Genomic DNA, 20,199 nt, shown 5'->3' on the forward strand with positions numbered 1-20,199 from the left:
TCACGGCAAAGGAAACCATAAACAAGACCAAAAGACAACCCTCAGAATGGGAGAAAATATTTGCAAATGAAGCAACTGACAAAGGATTAATCTCCAAGATTTACAAGCAGCTCATGCAGCTCAATAACAAAAAAACAAACAGCCCAATCCAAAAATGGGCAGAAGACCTAAATAGACATTTCTCCAAAGAAGATATACAGATTGCCAACAGACACATGAAAGAATGCTCAACATCATTAATCATTAGAGAAATGCAAATCAAAACTACAATGAGATATCATCTCACACTGGTCAGAATGGCCATCATCAAAAAATCTAGAAACAATAAATGCTGGAGAGGGTGTGGAGAAAAGGGAACACTCTTGCACTGTTGGTGGGAATGTAAATTGATACAGCCACTATGGAGAACAGTATGGAGGTTCCTTAAAAAACTAAAAATAGAACTACCATATGACCCAGCAATCCCACTACTGGGCATATACCCTGAGAAAACCATAATTCAGAAAGAGTCATGTACCAAAGTATTCATTGCAGCTCTGTTTACAATAGCCAGGACATGGAAGCAACCTAGGTGTCCATCATCGGATGAATGGATAAAGAAGATGTGGCACATATATACAATGGAATATTACTCAGCCATAAAAAGAAATGAAATGGAGTTATTTGTAATGAGGTGGATGGAGTTAGAGTCTGTCATACAGAGTGAAGTAAGTCAGAAAGAGAAAAAGAAATACAGTATGCTAACACATATATATGGAATCTAAGGAAAAAAAAAAAAAAGGTCATGAAGAACCTAGTGGCAAGACGGGAATAAAGACACAGACCTACTAGAGAATGGACTTGAGGATATGGGGAGGGGGAGGGGTGAGATGTGACAGGGTGAGAGAGTGTCATGGACATATATACACTACCAGATGTAAAATAGATAGCTAGTGGGAAGCAGCCGCATAGCACAGGGAGATCAGCTCGGTGCTTTGTGTCCACCTAGAGGGGTGGGATAGGGAGGGTGGGAGGGAGGGAGGTGCAAGAGGGAAGAGATATGGGAACATATGTATATGTATAACTGATTCACTTTGTTATAAAGCAGAAACTAACACACCATTGTAAAGCAATTATACTTCAATAAAGATGTTTAAAAAAAAAAAAGATTAAAAAAAATTTTTTTTTTAAACCAATAACAAAAGAAAAAAAAAAAAAGACACATGCACCCCAGTGTTCATTGCAGCCCTATTTACGATAGCCAAGACATGGAAACAACCTAAAATAAATAAATACATAAATAAATACGTAAATAAATAAATATGCACACGCAGGTCAATGGGTACTTGCGTGCAGAGAAGTGACACTGAAAGTAAAACCAAAACTTGCCAGTAGGTTGGGCTTCAGTCAGTTCCTTAGCATCAGTTTTGGTTTGAATTGTCCTCATGTTAAGAGAAAGCCTTAGATGGATGGGGATGATATCTTTTCTTCTCTTGCTCAGTGTACCTTATCCCCACAATTTTCCGTTATCTGTCCTCGTGCGTCCCTCTGCCAGCTAAAAAGAACCCTGGGTTGGAGCTACTGCTTGTTGCATTGGTCTCGGCAGCAACCTAGGTTTTGTTTTTGTTTTGGCTGTTTGTTTTGTTGGCTTCTATGAGGGAATCTAACAAAGAGCAACTGTTTGTTGTTTTATTTTCTTTTGCGTCTTTGCCTGAGGAGCCGTGCCAAGGCCTGATGTGAGTATCGAGTGGGTTGAGATTTTCTCATACTTTGAGTTGGTGTTGTAGACCATGATAAGGGTGCCATAGTTGGGTAAACATGGGCACATTTTCTCTCCACACCATTGGAGGCGGGAGAAACTGCCTCAGAAATTGTGCTCAGGGGCACAAACAAGCTAATTTCCTCCTGTCCTCAAAATAGTAGGATTTCTCTTGCTGGTCCTATGCTTGTTATTCTTGTTGAGCAGTTTTATGAGGTGAGTTTTTTTTTTTTTTCTGCACAAAATAAATCTGCACCAAAAAGAATTTACTCCTGAAATCGTCTCTCTGCTTAGAATTTAGGAGGGTTAATGGAACTTAAAAATTTGGATTTTTACATCTAACACCTGTTGTGATTATCCCTTTGGCAGGCAGTCAACATTCCAGGCTAGCCTGTGTTTACAAGCTATATTCAAGTGTAAGCTGTTAAAAAAAAAAAACAAAACTATAATTACATTAACTTATAATATAGGCAACCATTATTTAACAAAAGCGTGATTTGGGCCTACTAAAAGGCTTAATATTCTACATAAAATGATGAAAGAATGTTTAGCAAAATGAAGGAAAACTGCAACTATTGCTATTTATTGGTCACTATCCAGGTGCACATAGTAGAAAAGAGATGACAATGGATTCATGTGAGAAAGGGTTGAAGTGAGGAGGTGAAACTTGAATGAAATTACCTACAAATAAGGTCTTGTGACCCTGAAATTCTGTGGTTCTGTGGAAGGGAATGATTGACATACATGGACAAAAATGTACAGTAAGAATATTCAGTGTGAGCAGTAATCAGACAGTTGTAGCAGGAGTCAAATGCCAGTTGACCTGGATGTTTTTTAAGCTCCCTTTGAAGCCTAAGATTCTATGAATAGATGAACTATATCTCTTGCCACTTGGAACTGGTCTGTTTGCCTTTATTACCTGACTCTCACCATCAGCAGGATGTTCCTTTCCCACTCTTCAACGTGTCTTCTCGGATTTCTTCTGTCTGTGAGCCTTTCCATTAAACTGCAGCTCCTCATAGGCAAAAACCACACCTTTTAGGTTCTCTGAATCCCAAGTACCCAACACAGTGCCTCACAATATGCATGGGTGCTCATTGGGTGCTTGCTGAGTTGTTGAATTAATTGATTTGATGAAATGGCAGATGAATCACCAGATGTGGGGTATTTGCATAATATACAGCAGGCATTGGGGCTGATGGAGGTGATGCAGATTTCTCAGGGACAGTATTAGGTGTCATGCTTCAGAGCTGACTTTCTTTAAGATGCATTGGACAGTGATCCATAGGTTGTTGTGTGTCATTTTTATTCCACATGGCAATGTCCAAATATACCACATGCCTTAACTGTAGCATACTTGGGTTACCCTGTAATGAGGCAACTGCAGCCTGACCTCCTCATGTCCCACGCTGCTCTACTGCTGTGGGGCTCCCTCAGGTTGTGTTCCCCTAATTTTCAAATCAACTCACAGAATTCCAGGATAGATAAAGGAATCTGAAAGGTTATCCAGCCCCAATCACCTCAATGCCTTCCAGCCCTCTCTAATAACCCTGGGGCTGATTCCCAGTTCTTAGTCTCCTGACCTCCCTACTGTCAACCACTTCTGCTTCTTGGGATTTCCTCCCTTGGCTCTGAGATATTGTGATGGGGAAGCTTTTCACTCTTAGGATCATTTCTTCTCTGCTTTTGTCTCTGGTCTCTTACTCCTGCTCTCCAAATTTTGGGGCATTCCTCAGAGTTCAGATCTTTTCTTTCTAACCTCTCTTTTTATACTCTCCCCCTCAGAGAGTTAATTCATTCCCCAAAGTCAACTAACATTTTATTAGAAATAACTTCTTTATCTTTATCTCTAGTCCCAAATTGTGTCCCAAACTCTAGACCTACATTTTTCTTGACTGCCTTGCATTACTTCATGACTCAAACCTAACTCATCGTCTTCCCTTTAAAAATCAGCTCTTGATCTTATATTTCCTCCTCTCCACCCCCACCCAATAACATCAATATTGTTTTGATAGTCTGGCCTCAAAACCACAGTCAACTTGTTGCTTCTGTTTCTTTCCCATGTGACTAATCACTTGTCAATTGTTTTGTCAGATGTCCTGTCAATTATCTTATAGACAGGAAGTTTCTCCTTCCTCTCCCTTTCTTCCCTTTTCTGATCCTAAATCAGATGCTTTACCAAACATCTGGATGAACACTGTGACCCCCTAATCAAGTAGCTGGCCTCCAATTCCACTCTCCCTCTATTATATACTGAAAAAAAATCAAACAAACTCAGATTTAATCTTTTCAAACTTCTTTTTATTGTCACTCAGTTTTTGAGTGACTGTCACTGTTTTTTATTGGCAGCTCTACCTGGCATTAAGCTCTCAACATTCTTGTCTCAAACTATATTTCCAGCCAGGTTATGCTGTTCATTGTCTTCCTCAACATGCCCTGTGTGTTTGCACCTCTAAAACTTTGCTCCTGGGTCATCTGCTGTGCCCTCAAGAGTTGTTCCAACTCTCCAATTTCTACCAGTGCTTCAAAAACTCATTTCAAATCCCACCCATCTGAGAAGTCTCCCTTCTTCCAGGCAGCTTCCAGGGTTTTTGCATCTTCATGCAAAATATTTTACACCACTTATTAGTATTTTTCATGTGTATGAGTTTTAAACTTCTGACTATGTTATAATGTCTTTAAGGGCAGGGATCCTTTCTTAGATGAATCCTTCTATTGATTCTCCACAGTCTAATGCAAAGACTTGCAAAAAATGGCAGCTCAGTGTTTATTGACTAAAAAGTTGAGATTCAATTTGAATTTAAGTTAAATTGAAGGCTACAGATTGTCTACCTATGTCTAGATGGTTTAGATATTGAATACTGAAAGATTACTGATCCACCTCTAAAAACAGAGCCACTGTTGTTAAGATTCCCTGAAATCTCAAATGCCTGTAGGAACTGGTGGACAGTAAAATGTGTGATAATACAATAGGGAGTAGCAGGGCCTGGGGCAAACTCTTCATTACTTGCCAAAGGCATTCAAATCCAAATTATTTTAAAACATTGCTACTTACAATTCTTGCTTTAGACACTTGGCTTCAGAAACAGTGATTTAGTCAGGTATTTCAATTCAGTTTGTTGTGTATTTATCTAGGTCTTCACAGATACCCAGGGCTGTGCTAGACACTTGGGAAGAGGGAGGAGCAAAATGAGTTAAGACTGGCAATGTTCAGCAGAGAATAAAGTGTTATACAAACATGATCCTTTATGCTGGTTATTATTACACAAAGAAATTATTTGCTAGGATTCTTGAGATATTTCCATAAAGTGCCTGTGCCTTGGTTATTCTAGAGACCAGAGAATTCTGAAAGATTTGTTTCTGTCTTATTTACCTCTGCATACCAGAGCTTGCCACACAGAAACTATAGAGTAAATGTCTTGAATAAAAGAAAGAAAGAATTAAAACCTCTGTACATAATTTCAGCACCATAAATTTCATTTCATCTATAAATTCACAAATAGCTTTCAGTAGATAGGTGAAATGGCAAGAAACTGGGCCTGAAGCAACCAGAAAGTGAACCTTCTAGCACCTATAGTAATTTTTGGTTCTCTTGCAAATTTTGCTTGGAAAAGTTTTCCTGCTTACATTTTCTGCTTACAACCTTCTCCTCAGAATTTACAGAAATTTTCTTGATTTTTCTGGAAAGATACAACTTCTTAATACAATTGAATAAATTGATGTTAGTATCTTTTATGGAGAAATAAGCAGAATAAGATCTAAACATCTACTAAGCAGAAAGTTAGATGTAACCTATTAAATACAAGATAGACAAGAAGTACTCTGAAAGGTACAATAGTTCTGCAAACATTTACTTAGGAGGCACAGGGGAGTAGTCGTGAAAGAGGTGGCGCTGAGTGACTCTTAAAGACTAGGTAGACTTTACCAGGTGAAACCTTCATGGGTTAGTGAAAGGAGTGGTCATATTAGGAATTCATGGGAATTTTAGACCAAAGATCATCAGTCACCATCCTAAGTAATAATGACAATGAATGTGAAGAATGCTTTGCCATTTACAAAGTATTTTTCACATACCTTGTCCACAGTCATTTCTGTTTACTGCCTGTGGTGTGGTCAAGAGCTTCAGATATTAGAGAACTCGATGATTTCCGATTTCCACCCCTCGCAATCTCACCATTGCGAAGGTGAGAAGGGCCATTTATGGCTCTTGGACCACAGGAGCATGATCTAATCATTCAGCAAATATTAATGAGGACCCACCATGTATTAGGAGCTGTTTGGGGTGCCAGGGATATAGTAAGGAGCAAAAACAGACAGAAATTTCTGCCCTTGGGGAGCTTAATCTTCCTTGAGCAGGATAGAGAAACAGAGGAAAAAGAGAAGCAGCAGCAACAGAAGCAAAAGGAAAAGCAGAAGAAGCAGGAGGAGCAGGAGGAGGAAGAAAAAGAGGAGGGGGAGGGAGGAGAATGTCCACTGAAGCAGGAACCTTCCACTTGACGGTATCCGTAAACTCTTGAAGATTTCTCCAGGTCCACTTCTCCCTAGATGAGGACATAGCTGACCAACCAAACTTCACATTACTGGTCACTGGCTCTGCCACAACCTAGGCAACGAAGGTTATGCAACTCCCCACATTACTTTGTGTTCCTAATAACAAAGTGCCTAAATTATCAAAAGTTTAACTTTATGTCTATGTACACATTCATATATATATACACATTTATAAGTTGAAGTTTATTACTTATCTCCATGATATCATTTTAACTCACTTTCTTAAATGCCTTTTAGAGGGGAGGAGTAAAAGACTTTAGCTGGAATAAGGCCATTCTTACATATCTTAACTTTATCTTAAACACTAGTGATCAACTGTTACTGATAGGCCAATAATATTTGTGGTAGTTAGAAATGGAATCACACTTTAATATCAAAAATATTAAAATGTTCATGGTTCATCAAAAATCTTGATATGTTTCACACTTGAGTATTACCTAACATGGCGAAACAAAATGGTAGAGATTGGTTGTTAGTTGCATAGATGGTACATGGAAGGGACCTTGGAAGTCACCTAGTTCACCCCTTCTTTTGTAGAGAGTGGCGAGTGAGTTCCTAAGGCAGCAGGGACAGAGCAAAGACTGGAACTCCTGTCTCCTGATGCCTAGCTCAGAGCTGCTGCTTCCACAACACCACCAAGAGAAGCAGCTTTTCTAGTGTCCTGGGTGAGAGCCAAGGGGGCAGCAATTTGAGCAGGACTTTGCACAAATCTAAAAAGAGTAGCTTTCACTTCTTCTCACTCTCAAGCGTGATCATCTCCTGACTGAGAGGGCCCTTCTTGACTCCTGGAGCCACCAGAAAAAGTTCTTGAAGCTTATCCTATGCCATTCTGTTCCATTTTAGGTAATGACTTGTCCTCAACTGCAATACTACAACATGTTCATAGGCAGAATTATCAAGAATTACCCATAAATTCATTAAGAATTATCCAGAAATTAAGAAATTCAGCTAAACTGATCATTTGATTAAAAACTACTTTTTTCCATTCACATTCCAAAGTATTCATTAGAGGCCAGCCTGCCTGATATAAAGATAGCTACAATGAGCACCCTCTGCTTGATGAAAAAGCTAGCAAAACCAAACATGTACATAAGGAATATACAATTAAGATGAAAATGAACAGCTGACCAGGCATAGACAATAAGATATTTATATCCAAAACAAAGGTGAATTTTAAAAGGGGAGGCTAGAGAGAGATGTGGTTGTTTGAACATGTTCTTTGTATTGTGGAGAAGAGTTGTCACAATGCTCATTTGGCCAAAGGAGTGCCTTACACATGGACACTCTGTAAATGATGCATTGAGTTAATTAATTTTGGCAATGCACTCCGTAAGTTCTAAGTAAATTCTTTCAGGCCTTGCCTGTCTGAGTATGAAAGAGTTCATACTTCCCCAACATTAAAGGCTTCAAGAACCTGCTCTTTCAGAAAACGTGGTTCTCCTAAGGAACCCAGAGGGCAGAGGTCTTATCCAGATAGCCTAGTCTTTTGAGAGAGGTTGGTGAGTGGCTTGAGATACCTGTGGAAACATTCTTCTGGGAGATAATCTTGTAAATAATCTTGCTGTTAAAAAGGGATCACCTTCCACCTCTTGTGGAAACTCTTGCTTCAGCATGCACCCTTTGCTTAAACAATACCAGGGATGATGCCTCCCCACCCCATTAGTGGCCTATTGTGCTGTGAGTGGCTCCATTAGATGAAAAGTTCTTATTTGCGGCCAAAATAAACAACCAAGTTAAGGTTTCTGTTTCTCTGATAGAGTGGAGTCAAATGGGAGCCAGTGATCTCAGATTCCGGAGTATGATGCTAAATTGTCATGCACGCAAGCACTCATTCACTTGTCCATTCAGCACACAGTTATAAGGACGTAATCAAGTGCAGTCCACTCTCCGTATCTGAAGGGTTCTGCAACCCTACATGTACGGCCGACTATATTATGCAATTTTACATGAGGGACTTGAGCATCTGTGGATTTTGGTATCTGCAGAGGATCCTGGAACCAATATCCTGCAGGTACCAAGGGATGACTGTACAAAGAGCTCCTATTCTAGCCTGGAAAACAGAAGTGTAATAAATCAGCATACCAGCAATGAGTTAAGTACTTACACTAGAGGTGAGTAGCAGATACAATTGAGGCAGAAGAAATAGACTAAGGCAGTTAGGAAAGACTTATCCACTTCTGTTGAATGCATGAAATGTAAGGCCACTTAAGGAGTTATTTATGATGCAATACAATTTTTTAAGCTCATGAAGAAATTGAGATAGAAGAAAAATAAGATTAGAAAAAATAAGATGAGATTAGATGTGAGATTAGACTTCTCAAAGCACCTGTGAGGCCCTAGTCATGGAAAGCACATGTGTTTCTCTGTGGCCAAGGCAGGAGGTGCCAGATCAGGGAAGGTTTTGTAGGCCACACTAAAGGAGAACTTCACCTTGTAAATAGTGGGAGTTGTTGAAGTCTTTTAAGCAGGAGTGACATGGTCAGATTTGATTATTCAGTATTCAAGAGATTGTTCTGCCTGCTAGGTAAAGAGATAGTTCATCCAACAAATATTAACCAAGTGCCTACTTATTGCCAGACTCTGTTCTGGGGCTGAAGGCATAGTAGTAAGCAAACAGACAATGATCCCTGTCCTTTGAGTGATTATATTCTAATGGAAGGTGACAGGTAATAATATAATAAACAAGTACACTATATGGTAAGTGAGATGGTAATGAAAGTTTTGGAAAAGAAAGACAGACAAGGAGAATTGGGAATGCTGGAGGGGTGGTGCTGTTGCAGTTTTTTGCATAAGGCAGTCTCACCAGAAAGAGCAAAGAAAGCATCCAGGTGTAGGGACAGGCACACTGGCAGCAGGATCTACGCTTGAAGGGATGGAGTTGGGGAAGACACTACACAGGCCTGGAAGTGGGCTTAGGGCCATTTGGGCAGTGAATTCCAGCATCCCAAGGACCCAGATTATAATGGGTGGTGGGGGGAGGTCAAGAGGTCCAGATGACACCTCTCAACCCAGCAAACACCTCACACTGCAGGGAGGGGCATGGCTACAGTGCACTCATCTAAAGCATGGCAGGGGGACTCAAGACAGAGGCCCCTATTACCTGGGTTATTGGAGAGACTTAGGAGTTTATTCTCAGTGAAATATTGAGCCATCAAAAGGTTTTGAGCAGACCTGCTTTGACTTACATTTTTAAAGAATCACTCTGGCTCCTGTGTTGAGAATCAACTGTAGGAAGGCAAGGTTAGAATCACCACGAGACACGATAATGGCTTAGGTTGATATGGAAGCAGTGAGACATGGTCAGATTCTGGATATATTTGAAAGAAGGGCCTATAGGATGTGTTAATGAATCAGATGCTGGTGAGAGAAGACAGGAGTCAAGGATGACGCCAAGGTTTGTGACGACAAGAGAAGTATGGAGCAGAAGGAAACAAGACTAGGAGGTAAAAATGGCAGTGAGGAGGCTCTGCTATGGTGTAAGGAGAAATGACGAGAAGCTGAATTAAGGTGATGGCAGTAGGGTGTTGGGAAGAAGAGGCATAATCCAAGTAGTATCCAGGAAGTAGAATTAATAGGACTGGAGGATGGACTGAATGTGCAAGATGAGCGATGTGTAGGTTTAAGATGACGCCCCCAGGATTCCGGCTTGAAGTAGGAGTTACTATTATTGGCAGTTTAGGGAAATGGGACACAAAAAGTTTTCATAAACTGTCTAAGGTCTTAGAGGCTAATAATTTGTAGACTCAGAATTTGAACTCAGATGTGTCTGACGTTAGAACCTGAGCTCTTAACCATTGCATGGGGCACTTTATCCCTCGGAGAAAGAAGGCTGCTAGTTGGAAAGTACCTTTACGACAGTGTCTGTCTCTCAGTTGACTCAAGCAGACAGTGTGCAAGGAAAGTCCCCTTGGATGGGCAGGGAAGAAGGGGAAGTTAAAACGAGTGATGGGTGAACCAGGAGTCCTTTCTGTTGCCAGAACTGCATGTTACATGCTATCCTTTTGTACTCTAGGGAAAAAAAAATGCTGGGCAAGTGCTAGGCTGCAGGTGCAGCTTAAAATGGTATCTTTTCTGGATATATTTGCATTTTCAGTAAGGAAGAGGGTTTTCAAGTCTAGCTAAGGTGTGTCTTGAGCATTTCCTGGTAGAAGGCACTAGATTCTGTTCCTAGTTGTTATCTTCTGTAATATTTCCCTCCCTAAACTAAAAACAAGAATACAGCCCACTGTGGACCTTGCATTCGCTTCTAGCTACTGCCTCATATCTCTGCCCCCTTTTATAGCACTATTCTCTAACAAGTTGCCTATATTCTGTTGTCTCCACTTCCTTATTTCCTATTTTTATCTGTACCAGGTCTACTGATACTGTGTTTATCAGGGTCATCCATGACCTTCATACTGCTAAATCCAGTTCTCAGAAACATTTGGCTCAACTGATCACTCCCTCCTTCCAGCACTATGTTTTAAACTCTAGGTTTTATTATTATTTATTACTATTATTTTATTTATTATTATATCTATTATTTTATTATCATTTAGGAATGGTGAGGCCAACAGATCAGGAGGTGACTGCCATTGAAAAAATAGTTTGTTATACTCACAGATCCCAAGAGAAAGGGGCATGCCACACCATAGTGGGCCATACAGGCAAATACCAGGGTCACACAGGAGGCAGAGGGAGAGGGGGAAAAGTGGGCAGGAGCCTCTACTGTGGCTTCCACGGGAAGGAATGGGGCTAGTTTGTATAATTTCAGCAGACTCTGGGGGCATAGGGGTATCTGGTATCTGGCCCTAGGGTGATTAGGGCAAATAGATAGTGACCCAGAGAGTGAGAGCCCAATAAAGAGGTGATTGGAGGTAGGGCTCTGGACTGGTTGGTTTGCATATGAAAGGCACACTCAGGGGACAGTTGTTTACTGTCTCTAGGAATTGGCTAATCCTGAGGGGGCAGTCCCTCTAAAGTCAGCAAGATTCCAGATGTCAAAGCATCAGAATACAGAAAATAAAAGAGATGGTTAATTTGCCTTTATATCCCTTCTCTCAGTCTTCTTTGCTAGTACCCTCCCTCTCAAAGACCCATAAATGTTGGAATGCCCCATATCTCAGTCCTTTGACACCTTCTCTTCTCTATCTCTCTTTAGGTGATACCATGCAGCACCATGGCTTTAAGTAACACTTACGCATGGGTGACTCCCAAATTTATATCTCTGCCCCAAAATTTGGACCACCAGTTGTCCAACCACCTACTAAACGTCTTTACTTGAATGTCTAATAGACATCTCAAACCAAACATATTCCAAATACAATTTTTGATTTCTGCTCCCTAATCTGCTTCATTCTTAGTCTTCTCCTTTTTAATAAATAGTATCTCCATTGTCCTAGTGACTCAAGCCCTGAACCTAGAAATTTTCCTGGATCTCTTTACTTTTGCCAAACTACATTTCCAAGCTGTCAGCAATTCCCATCAAATCTTCTTGAGAATATAGAAGACTTAAATAAATGGAAAGACATGCCGCATTCATGGATTAGAAGACTTAATATTATAAAGATGGCTATATTCCCCAATGGATCTACAGATTCAGTATAATCCCTATCAAAATTCCAGCTGCTTTTTTTGTGTGGAAATAGACAAGTTGATCCTAAAATTCACATGGAAATGCAAGGGAGCAAGAATAGCCACACACACACACACACACACACACACACACACACACACACACACAGTCTTAAGAAAAGAAAAACAAGTTGGAAGATTCACATTTCCCGATTTCAAAACTTACCACAAAGCTTCCGCGTAATCAACAATCTGTGATACTGACATAGGATAGACATATAGTTCAATGGAATAGAATTGAGATTCTAGAACTAAGCCCATACATTTAATGTCAATTGATTTTTGGTGAGGGTGCTATGACAATTCAATGGAGAAAGAATACTCCTTTAAACAAACTATGCAGAGTCAACTGGATGTCCATGTGCAAATCAATGAATCTGGAGCCTTACCTCACACCATACACAAAAATTAACTCAAACTGGATCAAAGACCTAAATATAAGAACTAAAGCTATAAAATTCTCAAAAGAAAACATAGACGTAAATCTTTGTGACCTTGGATTAGGCAATGCTTTCTTAGAGATGACACCTAAAGCACAAGCAATTAAAAGAGAAAACAGATAAACTGGCCTTCATCAAAATTAAATTAATTTGTACTTTACAATTAAAACATTTGTGCTTCAAATAACACTACCAAGAAACTGAAAATACAATCACAGAATAGGAGAAAGTAATTGCAAATCATATATTTGATAAACAGTTTGGCAGTTTCTCAAAAAGTCAAATATAGAGTTACCATTTAACTGATCAATTCCACTCCTACATATATAATCAAGTGCTTTGGAAACATGTCTACACAAAAACTTGTACATGAATGTCATAGTAGCATTACTCATAATAGCCAACAAGTGGAAACAACTCAAATGTCCATCAACTGATGAATGGATAAGAAAGATGTGATGTGTTCATACAATGGAATATTATTCAGTCATAGAAAGGAATGAAGTATTGGTAATGTGTTACAATACAGATGAGTCTTGAAAATAATATGCTCAGTGAAAGAAGCTATACACAAAAGACCACAAGACCATATTGTATGATTCCATTTATATAAAATATCCAGAATAAGCAAATTGATAGAGACAGAAAGGAGATGAGTGAATGCCAGGGACTGGAGGGAGAGGGAAGAAGAATTGGGGGGTTTCTGCTAATGGGTATTGGGTTCCTTTTTGCAGTGATAAAAATGATCCAAAATTAGACAGTGGTGTGGGTTGCACAATTCTGTAGAATATACTAAAAACCACTGAATCATCTGTGTCTTAAACATATATGTATACACACACACATTATCCTCTATTGTATGTCAATTATACTCCAATAAAGATATTAAAAATTTTAATAAATTTAAGGGACCAATTTTAATACATTTAAAAAATGTATAAATATAAAAAACCTTCAACAGACCCCTTCTCACCTCCACTAGCCCCACCACTCTGGTCCAAACTATTATCATCTCTGCGAAAACATTTCTTACTGATCTTTCTGCTTTCAATCTTGCCCATCCCACTCTCCTTCACAACAGTAGTCTATTGTCTACACCAAAACTGAATCCTCTTTTAAAAATGTAAATGAGATCATGTCATTCTCCTGATCCAAATCCTCCACTGGCTTTCCGTTGTACTCAGAGCAGCTCTGCTTTTACCTGATTTAGATGTATGGCTCCAATTGATTCCCCTTGAAGAAATGGTTCCATGGCTAATAAAATTTTGAAAGCCTCTTTGAGGACAAAAAAAGCTGACAGTGGTATACCCTGTCCCTTTTGCCTTCAACCGTGAGAAGTCCTTGGGTGGGAAAGTTTGTGAGCAAAAGTGGAAGCACGAGAGGTGAAGCAGGACTAAGGTTTGGCACCCACTCAGTTGGGTTTGCAGTTCTCTGCAATCCCTGTCTGCACCTCTTATAACAGGTAGTTCAAGTGATGGGCACAATGGATCACAGCACTCTAAAGAGCTTGACAACTTTACCTGCTCAGTCAACTAGCAAGTATTTATTGAGAATCCAGCTCTGTTCTATTGAGCACTGAGTGTCCAACTCACAGAGTTCCAGCCCAGCTGGAAAAGATGATGTGCATTATTCATCTGATGAACAAGACTGTTTTTCAAGGGCCTACACTGAAACTATGGAAGAAACAAAGAGGTACAGATAACCAGCTGTGTGGGTAACTCAAGAGCACTGGTTCATATGAGCTTCTAATTTGGATCGATAAAGGGTGCCTCGCTTCTTCTTACCCCATCTCTCCTCTCCTTTAGGCAATCACCCTTTAACTTCTCTTCCCAGCTCTACTCCACCATGGTCCACTGCCTCCCCAAAAGATTTGTTTACCAGTCATTTCCCTGGTTTCAGAAGTGAGCAAATGACCAAATCATGAGACCCAGAAAATAAAAATCTGCAGAAGGCTCTGAGACTTTCAATTGTCTGTTTCAGATCCGGTACAGAACATGTTCCTCCTCCTGCTAATAATTTTGAGCCTCGGAATGCTGCTTCATCAGACAGCAGGTAAGAAAGGTCAAAGGGAGGGCCCTGAGAAAGAGGAATAGGCGATGACCCCTAGCTGAAGCCAAGGATGAGAGTGTAGTCCTTGAGCTGAAGGCTTTCTTTGAGAGGAAGTGTGATTACCAGCTGTTATAAGCACAGCCAAAAGAATGGTGCCCAGGGTGGCATGTGCATACCTATGTCCCTGTCTTACAGAAACAGGGACTAAGAATATTGGTCCATCTATCCCCACTTTCCAGTAAAGGTAGTAACAAGAAGACAGGACCATTCAGACCATGCACCTCGGAACTGACACAAGAGGGCATGGGTTGAGTGTCCTGAAAGGTGAGATGCCAAGAAGCTGTCCTTCTTTCTTCTGTCAGGGACAGTGAGGAGACAAAGGTCAGGGGGACACCTCCTCTTTTAAAAAGCAACAGTAGCAGCCATTGGTCGTTCACACATTAATGTGGATTACTTGAATTGGAAACTCAGAGTCTTCCTTGCATCTAAATGAATAATGAACCTTAAAGCTATGCCTTTGGATTTTGAAGAAAGGTATTCTACTGGAGGGTGTGGGTAGCAAGGAGGAAAGCAGTTTCAGAGTTTTGCTTTCCTGGGGAAGGTAGTTTAGACTATTCACGTATGCAGTCAGGACCATGAGTGCATTATAGTGGGTGAACACCAGTAGGTAAGAGAGGAGGACAGAGGTGGACAAAGGGGATTAGGTCCTCTATGATAACAGCCCCGATCCCATGGGAAGTCATCCAACATTCTGCCTTTCATTGAGAAAGAATGCCTTCTTTGGCACTGATAACTTTTTGAAGAGCTTTTCCCTCCCTTCCAGGTGATCCCAGTCACGTTCCTCCCCCTCCCTTGGGCTGCTCAGCCTGGTCTGGCACTAGAGACACTGACTTGGGGCCATCCTTGGAGAACACCCCAATATTCTGCTTACTCCAGCCCTACCTTTGCAGTGGCAGCTAAAGGAACACTTGATATTTCCTTTCTAAGAGACCCTGCCCTGCTGGGATTTTTAGAGACAGGCAAAATTAACTCTTTCCTTACTTGAATGCTCTGTGGATGCTCTACCATGTTATCTATAAAATAATTTAAAGATTGAAGTGAAAAGCTATTGGAAAATATTTTCATTTCACTTTTTAAATATTTATTTTTAAATTGACATAAAGTAAAATTTTACTCTTTTTTATAAAAGCATCTATGAGTTTTGACAAACGCATAGTCATGTAGCCACCACCACAATCAAGATCCTGAACAGTTCTATCACCAAACAAAAACCCTCCCCCAACTTTTAAGCCCAGGTACTCACCGATCTATTCTCTATCCTGTCGTTGTAACTTTTCCAGAATGTCATATAAATGGGATCATTTATTAGATATTCTTTTTGTCTGGCTTCTTTCGCTTAGCATAATGCATTTGAAATTTTTCCATATTGTTATATGAATCAATAGTTCATTCCTTTTTGTTGTTGAGTAGTATTACTCTGTATGTACACACCACATTTTGTTTATTCATTTCCCACTTGAGGGACTTTTGGGTTGTTTCCTATTTTTGGCAATTATAAATAAAGTTGCTATAAACATTTGTATATAGGTTTTTGTGGAAGCATAGGTTTTCATTTCACTTAGGTGAATACCTAGGAGTGGGATTGCTGAGTCATATGGTAAGTACATATTTAACTTTATAAGAAACCATCAAACCATTCTTAGAATCTGTACTGTTTTTGCATTCCCTCCAGCAAAGTATGAGAGTTCCAATTGTTCCACATCCTTGACAGCCCTTGGTATTGACAGTGTCATTTTTCTTTTTTAAGTCATTCTAGTAGGTGTATAGAAGTTTCTCACTGTGGTTTAATTTGCGTTTCCCTAGTACCTAGTGAGGATAAACATATTTTCATGTGCCTATTGCCCATTCATATATCTTCTTAGGTGAAGGGCATATCAAATCATTTGACCGTTATTAATTGGGTTATTTTCTTATTGTTCAGTTTTGAGAGTTCTTTATATATTCTGGATACAAATTCTTTATCAGATATGTGATATACAAATATTTTCTCCCAGTCTGTAGCTCATCTTCTCATTCTCTCTTTTTTTTTTTTTTTTGGCTGTGTCGGGTCTTAGTTGTGGCAGCAAGATCTTCGTTGAGGCATGTGGGATCTTTTGTTGCGGGGAGTGGGCTTCTCTCTACCTGTGGCATGCGGGCTCTAGGGCGCGTGGGCTCTGTAGTTTGCAGCATGCAGGCTCTTTCATTGAGGCACGCGAGCTCAGTAGTTATGGTGTGTGGGCTCAGTTGCCCCGAGGCATGTGGGATCTTAGTTTCCCAACCAGGGATCGAACCCTCGTCCCCTGCATTGGAAGACGGGTTCTTTACCACTGGATCACCAGGGAAGTCCCTCTCATTCTCTTAACAGTGTCTTTTGCAGAGGAAAGATTTTAATTTTGGAGATATCCAATTTATCAAATTTTTTCTCTGATGGATTGTCATATCTAAGAACACTTTGCCTAACCCAAGACCTGAAAGATTTTCTTCTCTGTTTTCTTCTAAATATTTTATAGTTGTACATTTTACATTTAGGTTGACCATCCATCTTGAGTTGATTTTTGTATAGTATGAAGTATAGGTTGGGGCTTTTTTTTTTTTTGCATGTGGTTGCTCCAGCCCCATTTGTTCATATACTGAAAAGACTATCTTTTCTCCGTTGATTGCCTTTGCACCTTTGTAAAAAAATCAATTGGCCATATTTGTGTGGGTCTTTTTCTGGACCCTCTGTTCTGTTCTATTGATCTATCTGTATATCCTTTCACTTATATCACTCACTCTTTTATTACTGTAGTGTTGTAGTTCAATTTTTTTCTTATATTTTCATTTCAAAACCTAAGGACATCTTGTTACCCAGACACATTTAAAGGGAAATATTTATTTTTGTACTTTGTCATGTCTTGAAGGAAAAAGTAACCCCAGTCTTACGTCTTTCATTGATGTTTCCTTCTTTCTTCATCTACCAGAGAAGAATAAAACCCAGGAAGCACATGACCAGGGTGATGCTTGAGGTCACTCTAGGGCAGGGACCACACCCTGGGTCACTCTACTTAGCCTATAGCTGACCTCCAAAACTATATCTGCTGACCCCTGAGGTATAGAAAGCAGAAGAATCAGGTTGGGGAAGGGATTTCTAATAGACAAGATGTCTCATGCAGCATTCCTGCTAAGAGGAGTGCATGCGTCAAGTGACGAGAGCAGCATCTATTCTAAACCAGGAACTAGAGCTTTCTGAAGGCTGGCTGTGTAAAGCTGTCCCCCCTCCCCTCCCTGCCTACACCCATCCTCACCTTTCAAATACCTTAAGAAGTCTGTAAACACTTAAGCTTCTGTTGTTAATGGGAAAAAAAGGTATAAAATTAGCTTAAAGAGGAAGCTATCTTGGGAGGTAAGGCAAATAAATTGTTTTGTGTTTCCTGGAGATGTGACAGGTCTGACTCCATTGGTGCCCTGACTGCAAATAAAAGGCGAACTTCCCCCAAGAACTTTCAAAAAGGCTCCAGCATTACCCAAGCCAGCTATTTTAATCTGTCTAAAGAATGTGCATGTATTAATTTTTCATGCTCTGGCCAAGTCCTTTGCCCTTTAATTTAGTCAAGATGACCAAATGAATGTTTTTTTGGCTTAATTTGCAGTTGTGGAAACTTTCCAGTTTTCTCCTTTGATGACATCAGGAGTTCAATGCTAGGTTGAAGTTTAATAACCATGTGACATATGAAATAGAAAACAAATGTCTTTTCCTTATTATAAAGCTGAAAAGTATATCTATTTCATTCATGTATGTAGTATACACATGCCAGTAGATATATAGTCCTATCTGCTAGAAGTACAAGCTTTCAGCACACAGAGATATGAATTTGAATTCCAACTCCATGAGCTCCCACTTTTTTACTTTGGGCAAGTTGTATCATTTCTTTAAGTCTCAGTTTCCCCATCTGTAAAATGGGGGTAGTGACTCCTACCTTGCAGAGTTTTGGGAACATGAAATGGTGATGTACAGTTTAGCCCAGTGTCTGGTTCATTGAGTTTAATAAATGTTATCTATTACTCTACTTCCCAGTCACAGTCCAAATGCAAACCAATGTTATAATTCTGTTTCTCAAATGTCAGTGTGCATGTGAATCACCCCCAACGTTGTTAAAATGCAGATTCTGCTTCTCTAGGTCCAGGGCATGGGCTGAGAGTCTGCATTCCTAACTAGCTCCCAAGGAAAACTGAGGACAACACTTTGGATGGCAGGATGGTAAAAAATGTTTGCAAGTGCAGGTGTTTTATTTGTCCAGCCAATGGTTTCTCAATGCTCCCTGCACATTAGAAGCTCCTAGGGAAATTTTTTTTTAAAATTGATGCTGGCCTCACAAAATAATTAGAATTTAATTTTAGAGGATCCAAAGTGGGGTTTGAGCATTAGTGTGTTTTAAAAGCTTCCCAGGTGATCCTTATGATGCAAGGTTGAGGCCCTCTCATTAGTGATTCTGATGTGCAGCCAAGCTTGAGAAAAACCTCTTCAGAGAATTGCTTGCAAGAGTGTTTTGATTTCCTCTGTAATTTACAATAAGTAAGAATATTTTAGTATTGCATTTCCTAAACTCGTCATTTTGTATCAAGCTCAAAGTAATCAAGCTCAAAGCTTTGCATGTCTTAGAAGCTTTAGTTGGGGCAAAATAGACCAACTAACATTAATCTTCTAGTTATTCTGAGCGACTCAGATATGTGATTCATCTTTGCCAATTGCTCTTTCCTCTTGTGAACATTAGATGGAAAATGTCACCTGCCTGAGAGGTAGCATACTTTATGCTTCCAACCTCTGTATATACACACACACTCTGCACAAGGCAGAGGGGAAAAGCAAGCAGAAAATGGATTTTTTTTCAAAGGCCCAGACAGTGAAGAGGGGAGTTCTGCTGTATGCTATGGGGAGTTCCAGAGGAAGTTAGAGGCGTTCCCTCTCTCATGAGAAGAAAGTGTAAGTGTGGTAAATAAATCTGCTAAATAAATTCAATAGAGACTACACCCAAAGTCCTCTGATTCTTGTTAAATCTCAGGCTCAGCAATTAACCTTCCCTGCAAGCCCCATTTCTCTTCCCTGTTTCTTGTTATATCATGTGTAATAAAATAAGAGAAGGAACTACTATGAGGAGAGTAAAAGTAGTGTAAATTCCTGAACCTGGTGCATAGAATATGGTTAATACATATTTGATGAATGAATAAATAAATATTATTCTCCAGGGCAGAGTGGATTTGGTATCAGGCAGCTCTGTTTTAATTATAAGGAGACTTAATAACTCAAGTATTTGGAGATGATTCTAATCATAAAGGAATCTACTTTAAAGAGTATCCTATTATGGAGACTCCAGTGAGAGTTATTACAAGTGTTCAGGGGATTCCACAAAATGGAATCATGCGGGAAATTCGGAAGCACGGCATCTTTTCTCACATGTATCGTCCCAGGGTCTTCTCAACCTGGCCAAGCAAATGCTGAATTGGCATTGTTTTACACAGAAGCACTCACATTATAGCCTGCCCCCACCCCCATCCTGCACAAAAGAATACCAGGCAGCTGTGAACTCCTTTTTGTATCATAGATCTCTGTCAGAAAGGCACGCTAATGTTCTAGTTGTGGTTAAAACAGGGGTTGGAGGCAAGATATAGCTCGTCATTCATTTTTGATAAAAACTCAAGTGTGTGCACTATACTCTCACGTGTGCTGGGTGGTGATTAAGAATGCCAGTTTGTGCAATTTGGGGCAAGTTGCTGTTTGATGAGAGGAAAGAA

At 39.9% G+C, this 20,199-nt stretch overlaps 1 protein-coding gene across 1 annotated transcript in view; it reads left to right on the top strand.

Annotated features, from left to right (window-relative positions):
- Positions 1–1,691: 1,691 nt before the first annotated feature.
- PDCD1LG2 (programmed cell death 1 ligand 2) overlaps positions 1,692–20,199 on the top strand; it is a 96,323-nt gene continuing 77,815 nt past the window's right edge. The window contains exons 1-2 of the mRNA XM_061199046.1: positions 1,692–1,715; positions 14,323–14,394. Coding sequence (XP_061055029.1) covers positions 14,337–14,394 — 58 coding nt within the window. The 5' untranslated portion in view covers positions 1,692–1,715; positions 14,323–14,336. The remainder of the gene's footprint in view (positions 1,716–14,322; positions 14,395–20,199) is intronic.

Source organism: Eubalaena glacialis, chromosome 9 (genome assembly GCF_028564815.1).
Source record: "Eubalaena glacialis isolate mEubGla1 chromosome 9, mEubGla1.1.hap2.+ XY, whole genome shotgun sequence".
In the NCBI taxonomy this organism is placed as follows: Eukaryota; Metazoa; Chordata; class Mammalia; order Artiodactyla; family Balaenidae; genus Eubalaena; species Eubalaena glacialis.